General features: G+C 45.9%; 1 protein-coding gene across 1 annotated transcript; it reads left to right on the plus strand.

Annotated features, from left to right (window-relative positions):
* The first annotated feature begins 9,681 nt into the window (after positions 1-9,681).
* Positions 9,682-14,782, plus strand: LOC136505207 (DNA replication licensing factor MCM7-like). The gene is made up of 15 exons (XM_066500349.1): positions 9,682-9,776; positions 9,902-9,969; positions 10,068-10,127; positions 10,243-10,472; positions 10,861-11,038; positions 11,242-11,364; positions 11,480-11,569; positions 11,823-11,965; positions 12,044-12,221; positions 12,327-12,518; positions 12,862-13,034; positions 13,125-13,328; positions 13,508-13,673; positions 13,753-13,974; positions 14,076-14,782. The coding sequence occupies exons 1-15, from the start codon at positions 9,746-9,748 to the stop codon at positions 14,178-14,180; spliced, it is 2,163 nt and encodes a 720-aa protein (XP_066356446.1). The 5' UTR covers positions 9,682-9,745; the 3' UTR covers positions 14,181-14,782.
* Positions 14,783-14,900: the final 118 nt, after the last annotated feature.

Below are 14,900 nucleotides of genomic sequence, written 5' to 3' on the forward strand. Positions count from 1 at the left end.
CACCACCTTCTGTTTTAGTGACAACCATGAAATTGGAGCTGACCCGAGGAAGACGAGCACGCCAGAGGTGCTCCATCGTCCGTCGATGTCCCCCGCCATGTCTGCATCGCTGAACACAGTGAGCTACAGTCTACTCCCACCGGTCTTAGGAAAGATGATCCCTTAATCCACCGTCCCTTTGACGTAGCGTAGTAGCCGCTTCACCGCAGTCTAGGGATCCTCTCTGGGATCCTCCATGAAGCGACTGACATAGCCCATGGCGAACGTAATGTCCGGCCTCGTGTGGACTAGGTAGCATAGACCGCCGACGATGCTCTGGTAGAGTGTTGCTTCCACCTTTGCCGCGGTGCTAGCCTTCGTCAGCTTCAGCCGCTCCTCCATCGGAGTTACGCATGGCTTGCACTCAGCCATGCCGCTCCGCTCTAACAGCTTGGTGGCATACATGCTCTGATCGAGCGTGAGTTCCTCCTTCCCCTGTCTCACCTCGATGCCAAGGTAGTAGGAGAGTGCGCCGAGATCGCTCATTCAAAAATGAGCCGCCATCTCGCACTTGAAGCTGTTGATGTCCTCCATGTGCGCGCTGGTGATGATTAAGTCATCCACATACACGCCGATGACGAGCTCCTCCTTCCCCTATCGCCGCATGTAGAGCGCGTGCTCGGTTGCGCACCTTTGAAACCCAAGCTCGCTCAGCGTGGCATCAAGCTTAGCGTTCCATGCTCGTAGGGCCAGCCGTAGCTCGTAGAGCGCCTTGCGCAGTCGGAGCACCCTGTGCTCCTCTCCCTTGACGGCAAAACCTGGAGGTTGCTTGACGAAGACCGTCTCCGCCAGCTCGCCATTGAGGAAGGCTGATTTAACATCTAAGTGATGGACGCGCCAGTCCTTTGCTGCTGCCAAAGCTAGTAGCAAACGAACTGACTCCATGCGCGCTACTGGTGCAAAGACTTCCTCGAAGTCTATGCCCTCGCGCTGAATAAAGCCTCGGGCGACGAGACCCGCCTTGTGCTTGACAATGGCACCGAGCTCGTCCTGCTTGACCTTGTACACCCACTTCAGGCTGATCCGACGGCATCCTAGAGGTGGGTCGACGAGCTGCCAAGTCTCATTTTCCTCAATCACCTTCATCTCCTCTAGCATCGCCCGTCGCCAGTTTCCATCGCGCTCGGCTAGCGCGAACATGGGTGGTTCCTCAGCACTGATGAGTAGCAGCTCTGCATCATTGAGTAGCCGACCAGTCAAGCCTGAGGGTCCTGTGACGCCGACGTTGTTGTCCAGCCTATGGAACCGCACCTCCTCACCTTCGTAGAAGGCATCCACGAACTCAGTGATATCACCGGGAGGTGAGGTGAACTCGATCGGCGTCGATGGAATTCCTTGTTCCGCCGGAGTGCTCGGCATAGTACCTGAAGTGCTCGTCACCCCAGGTGCAGTGCTCGGCACTACTTTTGGACAACTCTTCATAACTCCTGTAGTGTTCGGCCACACTGTAAGAGTGCCTAGCCTCAGTCTTGGAGTGGTTGGCACCACTGCAAGACGTCTTGGCTCCGCCACGGGAGTGCTCGGCACCCATCCTGGAGTGGTCGCCACCACTGTAGAACCTCCTGGCACCACTCCTGGCATGCTCAGCATCCCTCTAGAAGTGCTCGGCACTCCTCTTGGAGTGCTCGGCATCCCCTCCCGAAGTGCTTGGCACTGCCCTAGGAGTGCTCGGCTCTACCGCCGAAGTGCTCGGCACCTCTTCCCCAGCGTCTCCACCACCGTAGATGACCAAGTGCTCGACGACGAAGGTGTTGGTGAAGCTGCCAGCTTCCCCCATGCTCGGACTGCTCTAGTCCCAAGCTACCTCCTCGTCGAACATGACATCGCGTGAGACAATCACCTTGTCTCCACGTGGGTCATAGAGCCGGTACGCCTTGGTACCCTTCGCGTAACCTAGGAACACCATGGGTGTGCTCCTGTCCTCCAGCTTGGTGAGGTTCGACTTCGTCTTCCTAACGTGGCCGATGTAGCCAAATGTCCGGAGAAAGGACACGCTCGGCTTGCGCCCATACAAAGCTTCGAACGGCGTCTTGCCCGTCAGGGCCTTGGTCGAAGAGCGGTTGAGGATGAACACCGCTATGGTCACCGCCTCACCCCAAAACCTTGCCGGCATGCCTTTGGCCTTCATCATGGATCAGGCCATGCCGACCACCGTCTGGTTCCGTTGCTCCACCATGCCATTCTGTTGTGGCGAGTACGGTGTGGTGTGGTGTTGCCCCACACCCTGATCCACGTAGTACGTAGCGAACTCCACCGAAGTGAATTCGCCGCCGCGATCAGTCCTCAGCACACGGAGCTTCTTGCCGCTCTCGGCCTCCGCGCGCATCTTGAACTTCTTGATCGTCGCCGCCGCTTCGTCCTTACTCATCAGGAGTTGCAGCCACATGTAGCGACTGCAATCATCCATGAGTAGGAGGAAGTACCGCCGACCACCATTTGTAGCAGGCGTGATTGGCCTACAGAGGTCACCGTGGACGAGCTCGAGAGCGTCCTTCACGTGATACTTGGTCACCTTTGGGAAAGGTAGCCTCATCTGCTTCCTAGCCAGGCAGCTGTCACACAGCTCGCCTCTGTGCTTGATGTGGGGTAGCCCTCGGACCATCTTTTCCAGCCGACCGAGCGCATCGAAGCTGAGATGTCCAAACTGGGCATGCCACATCCATGGTTCCTTGGACTGCCTTGCCGCTAGGCACACTGGCTTCTCTACCTTTAGGTCGAGCAGGTACAATCAGTTCAGGGACCTCTTCACCTTGGCAAGAAGTCGCTGCTCCCGGTCCCTGATCCTAAGGACTCCGTCCTTGATCAGTACCTCGCTACCGCGCTCATCCAGCTGACTAATGCTGATGATGCTAGAACGTAGCTGTGGGATGTAATATACATCTGTTAGCACGTGGTGCTCCCCATTCTGGCACCTGAAGATGATGGTACCACGCCCTTGGATTGCCACCCTTGAGCCGTCACCAAACTTCACCGTACCGACAACATGGTCGTCGAGCTTGAAGAAGGATGCCTTGGAGCCCGTCATGTGGTTGCTAGCACCAGAGTCCAGATACCACCGCTGCTCCTGGTCAGTGCCCACATGTTCGAGGTGGACTTAGGCGCGTGGTTCGTCAAGGTTGATGGTCTTTAGGGCCTTCCCAGGTCCTTCCACCATCATCACCTCTTCCCTCTCCTCAGCCTCGACGTCGTGCAGTGCATAGAACGTCGTCATCAGGATAGTGGCCTCATCCTCATCATCGGCTTGCGCCAGATGAGCCTGAGCCTTCTTTTCCTGCTTGTGGTTTGGGCACTCCCGTGCCTAATGGCCCATCTTCCCGCAGCACCGATAGGCGTTGGGGTTGACCTACTTCTTCTTTTCCGAAGAAGCCCTGCCGCGGCGCTTGCCATCGCCACCGTGGCTGGAGGAGGCAGCCTTCCCGGAGTTCCTCCGAGCAGCCCACTCCTCTTCCGTCAGTAGGAGTTTCCTGCTGTCCTTCGTTGCTGTCGCCTGCTCCAGGCGCTCATCCACCGCCCATAGATGCCTGTCACATCCTCAATAGTAAGGGTGGACAAGTCCAGCATCGTCTCTATGGAGAGAGCGATCTGGATGTACTTTGCCGGCATGAAGCGGAGGTACTTGGAGACCGCCTCCTCTTCATCGATGGTGATACCGTGGCTCTTCAACTTGCTAATGAGCATTTGCAGGCGGAGGGAGAAGTTCTCCACCATTTCACCATCCTTGAACTTGAGGTTGGCATACTCCTGCTTCAGAAGCTGGGCCGTCGCCTTCTTTGCGCGGTCGGAACCGACGCGCATCGACGCAATAGCCTCCCACGCCTCCTTAGCAGAGCTCTTCGCCCCCAACGGCTCCCTGTACTCCACCGATACAGCAGCGAGGATAGCCTCCAACGCTGACATATCATCTTCTTCATTGTCGGTGTCCTTATCAATAGCATTTCAGAGCCGTCGGGCTCTGAGCTTGATCTTCATGGTCACCGACCACTCTCCATAGTTGGTGCGAGTTAGCGTCGGCCAACTGGTGCCGCTGACCTCCCGCACCGTGCGAACAACGACATCCGATCGTGGCTAGGCAGCCATAGCAGTGCCACTACTATCGCCCATCTCCGAACCATCCGTCATCGCCAGCGGTTAGTCTAGCGACGGAGCTTGTACGGCTCCAATACCACTTGTTGGCCCACAAGATCACCGGCTCAGGTAAGTGAACCACTCACCAGTCTTGCCAAGCACCCGCTAGTGTTGCCGAGCACCCACTAGCCGTGTCGACCATGAATAAGCGTTGTCCGTCCCCACACACTATGGCTAGAGCTAGAAGAAGAAGGGAGAATAGAGCATGCACACACAGTACAAGACACCAGCGTTGGCCGAAGCCCTATCTGGGAGATGGTAAATCTGAACTCTCTTTACTGAGTTGCCGTGGTAGTCTATTTATACAACTCTATCCATCTAGTCCTAGTACAGCGCACATGCTGTAACAGTAACTAGATAACATACAGGGCTAACTCTGCGCCGGCCACTGCATGTGCCTACAGTGCTGCAGGTGAGCCGTGCGGCGCCTGCACCTGCAGCGGCTACAGTATCACAGCAGGGGGCCTTCCGACGCCGCCTTCCCTTGCTGTGTTCATACAAGGTAGCAGTAGATTATCTAACAGACACCTTCATATGTCAAACAAAGTACTCAAAGGATATGTTCAAGGATTTAATCATGGAGAATGGTACACCCATCAGGACCAAAATGCCAACCAAATGGACATCTTTACCTTCCAAGATGGTAAAGCAGTCGATCAAAATGTATATGAAAGAATCAAGATGTCGCCAAAAACATGGGGCGGGGAGTGGGGGTTGAATATGCATTCCAGAAATTTATAGAACTTGTAGTGGAATATTTGACCGAAGGTCTGATTAGGCCAATCTGAAAACATTGAGCGAAGGTCTCGACACTAAGTAAGGAGAGTAACACAAATTGAGAGGAATTATGCCTATTTAATTGATTCTACTTGCTATTGGATATGTAGTGAGTTGACTCCTCGCAAAACCTACAACAACAAAAAACACAAAATAAGTAGATCAGGATACATCTTCCAAAAGTCAACTTGCACAACATGAACACACCAACAAGCAAAAAAGGCACACGATTTGTTTACTGAAATTTGAATTCACCTCCGCGAATCCTATGTCTTTGTTAATGTTGAGAAGCTCCCAAAGAAGTTGGTTCTTTCTCAACCACTTACTCTCGCCAAAGGACCTCCAAAGACCGACCTTGTTTTTTTCACTGTATTGATTTTTCCTTGTGCAGAGGTGAAATCAAAACCTTAACAAATTTTCCACGGCTCACCGCAAACTTAGGAGCTTGTCGAGCAAAGCCTGACCATATAAGACTTCACAACATATGTTCTAGTTGCACACTCCATAAATGAATAAAGACGAAAGGAATAGCTAAGTCCATCAAGACAAAAGGAATATGCTCTCCACTCTAAATCTATTAGCCGCTTGAACTTTGAATGTTTTGTATGGCGGCTATATCAGTCAACCCAACCAGTGCTATATTTGAAAGGATAAGAACGAAAAGGAAGAAAATGTCTAAAACAAACAAAGGTAAAGCAGAAGCGAGTATAAATTACATATAATAAGGAGTATATCAAGCTGAGCACCCGATTCTGTTGGAATGAAAAGTTCAACAATTAGCTGCCGTTCTTTTATCTTCGTCAACCAGAAAACGATGGGAGCACGTACATTGTTTAAAATCCTTCTTTATAGCACACATATTTCCTATTGCTGCATGCATATGGGCCCATAATACAAGCATATACTAACACTTGGTCTCAAGATGTTTATCCAATACAAATTAAGCTATTGAAATGTTTGTCAACACACATTGTGAAATTGGAAATTTCTCGGTTAGCAGTAAGTGCCACGCTTTGCTCCTTTTGCTAGTACATGTTTTTTGACTTAATTTCATTACAGTACACCCATTACTCTATTTTAAAGTAAAAAAGAAAAGAAAAGAAAAAGAAGAACATGTGTGGATCTTCTCTTTCCATGGTGCAAAAGGAGCTTTCTTAAGCGCAGCCACTTAGGCGCCAAGTCCCCACAATGGTGGTTTTCTTTCAAAGTGGGTTTCTTCTGGTCACCTGCAGGCAAGAGGGAAACCTAACACAGGGTTTTAAATGACAAGGGAGCCACGCCAAGGCAATTCATAGCACAATTTTGTTGAACTAAACACAGAAGCACATGTATATGCAATAACAAAAACAACACCGTGCATGCGAGTCCAGTTTTTTTTAGTCCTAAAACTGAGGTGATCCTTTTATTTATTAGCCTACCAGCAAACTTGTGGCATCCTAATATAGTAGATCTAGAACAATGTCCTACCAAAAAGGCATGCCTCATTCAGTGGTTCTCCACTTCTCCTAGTTAATTAAGAGAGGACAGACAGAGGATGGGACTAAGAGGAGAAGATGAAAGCAGCTACAATGAAAAGAAACTTAAGAAAGTCAAGCGGGCCATGACCTGTCCCTCAAAAGAGCACCATAAACGTGCTTCAATCCAGTGGCCACTTTGGCATGTTGCCCTGCACCGATTTGCTAATCTTTATTTCCTCCTTTCCGACCACGTTTTAAGGTTAGGTCCAACTCATGGCAAGTCATTAAAATCAGTTGGTATCAGGTCTCAGTGCCTACTGAGAGTGGTGGTAACATATCTATGTACATTATTCAGGAAGAGAAATGGAAACAAACTGTACCTAGCAGCCTAGCAGTGTGCCACCGGTTCTTGCAGAGGTGGGGGCTCATGGTTTAGGAAATTTGGGCGTCCAGCGGTGTTTGATTGCGATGGTGGTCTTCCAAGTGCATGCACCCATGTGTGGCTGCATCCCAGGGTTTACGCTTCTTTTTTCTCCTCTTTTGTGTTGACAAAACCCACCTACTAAACTTCCATGATTCTGTTCAATTCCTGGATGGATAATCCAAGAAACCAAGTTGACAAAGGCACCGTGAAAAATAGATATTTTTGGGGAGGACAAGGATAGTAAAGTTGGTTGCGGAAAATATACAGACTCTACAAGAACAAAGTACCATCTTCAAGTTGTAGTAGCCGCCGGTTGCAGATAGCTCAAACCTATCATTAATGACTATACTCTGCGAACTGTTAAGCCTCTCGTGGTGGAACATATCTATTTATGTTTAAGTTTTAATCTTGTTATATGTATCTGCATTTTTTTTTGTGGATTTCTTCGACGAAGAAACAACGATATTCATTAAGTGGTGGGTTCTTCCATATTGAGACATCTGTGATTTCGTCAGTTTCAAGATTTGCTATATCTCAGCCTTTTGGAGATATTCAACTATTCATAGGTGTAAATATATGTGTGTATATATAATAAGGGTTAGTTTGGAAACTCAAATTACCTTGGGATCCCAGACTTTTCTTAGAGCCAACAATTCATGGGTATATCATTTGAATAAAGAACTTAGTTCTCCATGTTGGGCTTTTCGTCATGGGTTTCCCTCCCTTTACTTCCAAATCAGGCCTAAGTGTTTGTGTATGTATCATTTGGGGGGAAATGATTCTGCACCAGCATCAGCCCCAATTGCAAAAACAGTTGCATGGATATTCTTTGATAATCCAATGGAAGTTGTTATTATTCGTATATAATTGATGACGATGAATTCTCATGATGTTTCTCCTTTCTTTCGGAAGTCATCATCTTAAAATATCTCTTCATCAAGAAAAAGAAACAAATTCCTCATTATCCTAGCACTTTTATACTATTCTCCGCCTTTAAAGATACGAGGAAATGATTTTAATAGCACAGCATTTTAACAATGTTATTTGTTGTTATTTCTCATGAACAAACTGTAAAGCAGATGGAAATTTTGATATATACTCTCTACGCGGTGGGTATTTAAAAAAAAATCTAAACCAAATCATGTGCCTCTAAATTGTGTGACACGTTTTTTTTTGGCACATGAACTTTTGAACTCTCAATTTGTTGAGTTAATTCCACATATCTCCGATTTTTTGACATCATGCAGCGCCCGTTCAACAAAACTGCACTACAACTTCAAAAAACCGGATGTAGGCCCACCTATCATCCCAACAGAAAATAGTCCATGACTCCATGCCTATTTGATGACAAATGGACCCGCAACTGCTTTTATGAAAATTTTAGTTCCTTGCTATATGTGCCCAAAGGAATAAATGTTAGTATTTTTCAATGGTCATATGAAATTGTACACCCTCTGTCTCTGAATAAAGATTTCGAGCCAAAATTTGCCTATACAAATAAGTCGATTTCAAGGAGGCTCAGCCCATTTATTTTCCTTGGAGTTTGCTAACATTTACGGCACCATTCCTATCTCCCTCTTTTTCACCAGCGCAGCCCCTAATCTCCCTGATCCAATATTGTGCAGTAAATGCTATAAGGTCAGTCGTGGTGAGAGTTTCGCCGGTGTTTCATTTGAATTTAATAAGCTGTCACGTAAGCTTTTTGACAATGTGACAACATTTTTAAAAAGAGAGAGAAGAAGTGAGTTTCATGGTGATAAAACTCTCTTGACACGATTACCAACTCTCTATGGGTCATGAAATAAAGTATATATGGAACTATAAAATACAATAATTCATTGAGAGTGGGCGTTTCATCCACGTTTCATTTTATTCTAAATGATATGGCAGTTTATTTTGGAAACAACGCCATAAAACTCCCCACTGAAATTGGCCTAATTAGCATGCAACTTGAACAATCACTAATCAATGTGCAACTACTCCGATTAATAAACGGTGGTATGGTATTTTCTCTATCATACTAATCTGCCCTAAACTTATCAGGAATCTATTTATTTACCTCGGCACCATCGCACATGAGGATAGACAATTCATGTCAAGTCGTGCTCTCTTCCTGGCAGGCAACACATTAAGAGGGCTACTTTGATATACTCATTCTCCTATACTCCTCTCAATCCCCTTCAATCCCTATGGGAAATGACAGATCCAAACTAATCCGAAAGGGTGTGTATGGCTGTATGCACAAGAAATTGGAGTGCTAGATGGCATTCTCCTTTGTAGCAAGCTAATGATCGTTGAGACAGATTGCTGCAATTCAGTTGTAAACATGTTTTTTTTTTGAAACTCAGGGTGTGTTTAGATCCAAAATTTTTTGGGTTTTGGGTACTGTAGCACTTTCGTTTTTATTTGGTAATTAATGTCTAATTATGGACTAATTAGGTTCAAAAGTTTCGTCTCGCGATTTCTTATCCAACTGTGTAATTAGTTTTTTTTTCGTCTATATTTAGTACTCCATGCATGTACCGCAAGATTTGATGTGACGGATACTATGCAAAAATTTTTAGATCTAAACGGGGCCTTAGTTGTAAACATGTTGATGTGTTGTGATTGAACAACATCGCACCTCAAAGGCTTTATTCTCTATCTATAGCTTACAATGCAGCGGCTACCACGCAGCGCAGAGCGGCCCGATTACGGCCCACAATACTCAGCCCACTCGTGCTTCTAATAAGCCCACAAGTCATCTCGGCCCCACTTGAGGTCCGGGCCAACCTGCTCTTCCCGCCACGCCGCCCCTGCCTTCCCGCCAAAACCCTCCTCTTATTCCCCTCTTCCCGCCATTCCCCCGAACATTTTGCCGCCTCCCAGCCCCAGCCCCCCGCTCTTCTCCGCCTCCCAGCCCCTCGCCGCCGCCGCCGCCGGGATGAAGAACCCCGACTTCGCCGCAGACAAAGGTACGTCTTGCTGTGGCAACATTCTCCAAAACCTCCTCGAACCGTTCCTTCGTTTGCTCCTCGAAGGTTCCAGAACATTCCCTGAGGGCGCGTCGGTTCTTGGTGTTTGATTTTTGTGCCTGCAGCGCTCGCCAAGGACTTCTTGTCCAACTTCGCCGGCCCTCACGGCGAGCCCAAGTACCTGAACATCCTGGTAACCACGATCTCTTCCCCGTGTGTTCTAGGGTTGCCCTTTCCAGATCTGTTTTTTTAGCCTCGCAATTTCACTCTGATTTCTCTCTCTGGTTACAGCAAGATGTCGCGAACAGGAAGATACGCGCGGTCCAGATCGAGCTGGATGACATGTTCCATGTACCAACTCCTCACCTCCACAACATCCTGTTCCTTTTCTTTTTTTTCCCCTTTTACCAACTTTGCGGACGCAAACATGTGATTTTGAGTGCAAAATGTTGTTTTTGGTGTGCAGTATAAGGATATCGATGAGGAGTTCTTGCAGCGTGTTACTGAGAACACGCGGCGCTACATCGGTGTCTTCGCGGAGGCCATGGACGAGATCATGCCGGAGCCCACAGAGGCGTACACGGTCGACGAGGACCGGGACATCCTGATGACGCAGCGTGTGGATGAGGGGGCCGACGGTGGCGCCGACGGCACGGACCCGCTACAGAGGATGCCACCAGAGATCAAACGGTTCTTGTAAGTGGCTTTGTTAAACTTGTCTTGGTGAATGGCGACCTGATTCCATTAAATTGGTTAAACAAAACAGATGTGCCTGTGGTTATAGTTTGGTTCAAAAAAGATAGAACATGTTAGGAACATTACCCTCAGAGTGGCTCAAGGGAATATAAAATATCCTGCAAGCTTGTGCTTTTGTGGATATACGGATATTGGATTACTGTTATACTGCCATATAATATTTCAGCCATATATGAACATTTGTGTCTCACATTCTTGCCAAAATTATTCTTGGAGCTACCTAATGCTGTGCCTCCAACTGGAATTGCACTCCAATAATTTTCCTGTCTATCCAATTATCGAGCTATGTTGATGTTTGTCTAAAATTGATTCTATTTTGGCATTGTAGTGAGGTTTACATCAAGACATTCTCAAAGGCGACTCTGCTCACCATTAGGCAAGTAAAGGCATCCAACATTGGGCAGCTTGTGAAAATATCTGGGATTGTTACTCGCTGCTCGGATGTGAAGCCATTGATGCAGGTTGCTGTTTATACATGTGAAGAATGTGGCTTTGAGATATACCAGGTATTTGATCCCATTTTAGGCTTTCTTTTTAAAAATTTGGTTCTATATATTGACATTATATGATAAACGATCATATAGCAGTGTAGGATATGTACTGAAAGACGTCGTTAAATGTACTTCTGTCTATACTCAGCTGCATACCTAGAATTTTGTCTCCGGTCTAAGTTCTATTTTGAACAAAACTTTTGTTTTGAATTTGGCAGGAAGTGACTGCTAGAGTGTTTATGCCCCTCATTGAATGCCCATCTCAACGATGCAAACTGAACAAAGCAAAGGGGAATCTAATCCTTCAACTGCGTGCATCAAAATTTTTGAAATTTCAGGAGGTATTAACCTTTCTTCACAATCTGGTCAAGCAGGGGTTTCTTCATTGAAAGGAGCAGCTAAAATTTCATCATATTTTGGATTTCACTTCCATATAACAACTACGCTGTCTTGCAGGTGAAGCTTCAAGAGTTAGCAGAGCATGTACCAAAGGGCCACATTCCTCGCTCTCTGACTGTTCATCTAAGAGGAGAGCTGACTAGAAAGGTAAGGCAAAATAGGAGCTTTCTTTCACTTGCGCAGTTTCCTTTGAGTTGCTTTGCAGGACAATAGCTTCTACTTTTCTGTTGTTATCGCCATTTCTGTATCAATGTGCTCTACAGTTTAGCCTCGAAAGGAAGTTGCTTTTAGATTCATGCTTTGGTTTATTCAATTCACTAGCTAAATGCTCTCATGAGAGTTAAGAACTCGCTAAAGATATTCTGTAATATAACCAAGCACCAAATGCTACCACGAGCAGGTTGCACCTGGAGATGTGGTTGAGATGTCAGGCATTTTTCTCCCTATGCCATACTATGGGTTTAGAGCGATGCGTGCAGGATTAGTTGCTGATACTTACTTGGAAGCAATGTCTGTCACCCATTTCAAGAAAAAATATGAGGAGTAAGTCATCTAGGTTTCATGCTGAGCAATTCATTTATCTTCTGCAGCTGTCTGATAGCAATTGCAAAACTGTTCCAGGTATGAACTGAAAGGTGATGAACAAGAACAAATTGACCGATTGGCTGAGGACGGTGATATCTACAGTAAGTTGGCAAGGTCCTTGGCACCTGAAATATTTGGCCATGAAGACGTAAAAAAAGCACTGCTGTTACTACTTGTTGGCGCACCCCATCGGAAGCTCGCAGATGGCATGAAGGTATGTATGCTACTAGGAAGCAGTATGTATGATGTCATTTCCATCCGGGGCTTTGTTCTCTCTAACTGTTCACATCTCAATATTGACTGAAATGTAAATGTACAGATCAGAGGAGACCTGCATGTATGCATGATGGGAGATCCTGGTGTTGCAAAGAGTCAACTTCTGAAGCACATTATCAATGTTGCACCAAGAGGAGTGTACACCACTGGACGTGGGAGCAGTGGTGTTGGTCTTACCGCTGCAGTCCAGAAAGATCCAGTAACAAATGAGTTTGTCCTCGAGGGTGGAGCACTGGTAAGACCAACACCACCTTAATGATGGCATCTTTTACTGTATTTCTCTTTTCTACTGAACTATAGGTGTATACCTGTTTGTGCTTTTCACAAGCATATATATGAACTTTACTCCAGTCCTGACTACAGCTATTGAGAAAATATGCAGTTTTTTCTTTTTAAAATCTTTCAACAGTTGAGATTTCGTACTTACATTACTGGTAAAACTTCAATTTAATTCTTGTTTGGAGCTGTCTCTTTAGCACTACAAACTGTGGTAGCACCCCCAAAAAAGGGATCGTTTGGTCCAAATCACAGGCATCTTGCTAATAATTAATCTCATAGCACAAACTCTCCGGTTCCAGGTACTGGCAGATATGGGCATTTGTGCTATAGATGAGTTTGACAAGATGGAAGAGTCAGACAGGACAGCGATCCATGAGGTAATGGAGCAGCAAACAGTTAGCATTGCCAAGGCTGGCATCACAACCTCTCTTAATGCGAGAACCGCAATTCTGGCTGCTGCAAATCCAGCATGGTAAGTTTTGATATGAATATATTATTTTTTTCTATGGGATAAAAAGAAAATTTCATCAGTTGACAATGGTAATTGCCTTTAACCATTCAGGGGAAGGTACGATATGAGGAGGACTCCAGCAGAAAATATAAATCTACCTCCAGCACTTCTGTCTCGTTTTGACCTCCTTTGGTTGATCCTGGATCGTGCAGACATGGAAACTGATCTTGAAATGGCAAGACACATTGTTCATGTGCATCAAAATCTTGAATCACCAGCGCTGGGGTTCGCACCACTTGAGCCATCTGTACTCAGGCAAGGACACAATTCCTCGAGTGGCAGAGCTCATGTTCACTTAATTTCAATTTCATAGTTGAACTGCTCATATTTTAGTTGGAAGTTCCAGAAACTATAAAACTTGAAATACAGATAAAACCATTGTGTAGTATCTTTGCATTATCTAATACTAGTCTACAATCTTTATCTGTTCACAGAGCATACATATCTGCTGCTAGAAGAGTCATTCCTTCTGTTCCTAGAGAGCTCGAGGAATACATTGCAACTGCATATTCCAGCATCCGCCAAGAGGAGGCAAAGTCAAATGCACCAACCTCCTACACAACTATCAGGACACTTTTGAGCATACTCCGTATTTCCATTGTAAGTAACTTTACTGTTTTCCCTTCACAATACCATATGAAAATATCTCTTTAAACATGATGCTGCTTGCCTATTTCAGGCCTTGGCAAGACTTAGGTTTTCAGAAACTGTGGCTCAGAGTGATGTCGATGAAGCACTGCGACTGATGCAAATGTCCAAGTACTCGTTATACTCAGATGACCGCCAACGGTCTGGCCTTGATGCAATATCTGATATATATTCTATCCTGAGAGACGAAGCTGCTAGGACGAGCAGTATGGATGTGAGATATGCTCATGCTCTTAACTTGATCTCCAGAAAGGTACAGTTTCTACTTCTACATACACATACTGGTACAGGTGCACAACTCAGCATGGCCTGATTGCTGAAAAATTGGTTGGTGCTAAAATGTCTGAATCACAGGGATACAGCGAGGCTCAATTGAAGGAGTGCTTGGAGGAATACGCTTCCCTGAATGTGTGGCAGATCCATCCAAGCACCTTTGACATCCACTTCATCGATGCCTGATGCAGAAGCCAATACCAATCACCTAACATTTCATCATAAGCCAAGGAATGGAACATCAAGAGTTTGTAGCTTCATGACTCGTGACTGGAGGGATGAACACCGTCGACTGAAGCCTAATAAGATTTAAAAGTTCTACTGATAGTGAACAACAGCCCATTTCTTGATGTCAATGATGTAATGCTGAGCAGAAGCCTATATCAATTGTACTAGTAGAGCCATTCTTGTCTGACTTATGAGTAGCTTGTTTTTTCTGGCTATTTCCTTGTGACACTTGACAGTGGACACTAAAGTGGATGCCCTGCCGTGTTTCCTTATTGCTGCTGGATGTAGTTGTATCACTGCATTTATGCCATTGTTTTGGCATCAAAAGGCAACTAGCACAGGTTTATCAAATTGCTGGTAAGGTTTTATGCTTTTGGTTACCAAGGACACGGGATTATTTTTGCATAAAAGGATGGGCTTTTTAGTGGGGGACAAAACTCTTTGGCTGCTATTGGTTTTTTGGTTCGAAGTCATCGTAGATTAGATGAGCCATGTAAGGGTCTTTCTGGAAATTTTGGTGGGATGACTTCAGTCAACATTCATGTTTACACTAAACAAGTGCTTTTGATGAATGTTATGTTGGATCCCCATTCCATCCATCAATACTAAACAAGAAAATTAATGATTACCATCCAACTCAGACCAAGGTACCATTGAAAAATTGCTAAAATATTGCAA

The sequence above is a fragment of the Miscanthus floridulus genome, chromosome 14 (assembly GCF_019320115.1).
Source record: "Miscanthus floridulus cultivar M001 chromosome 14, ASM1932011v1, whole genome shotgun sequence".
NCBI lineage: Eukaryota > Viridiplantae > Streptophyta > Magnoliopsida > Poales > Poaceae > Miscanthus > Miscanthus floridulus.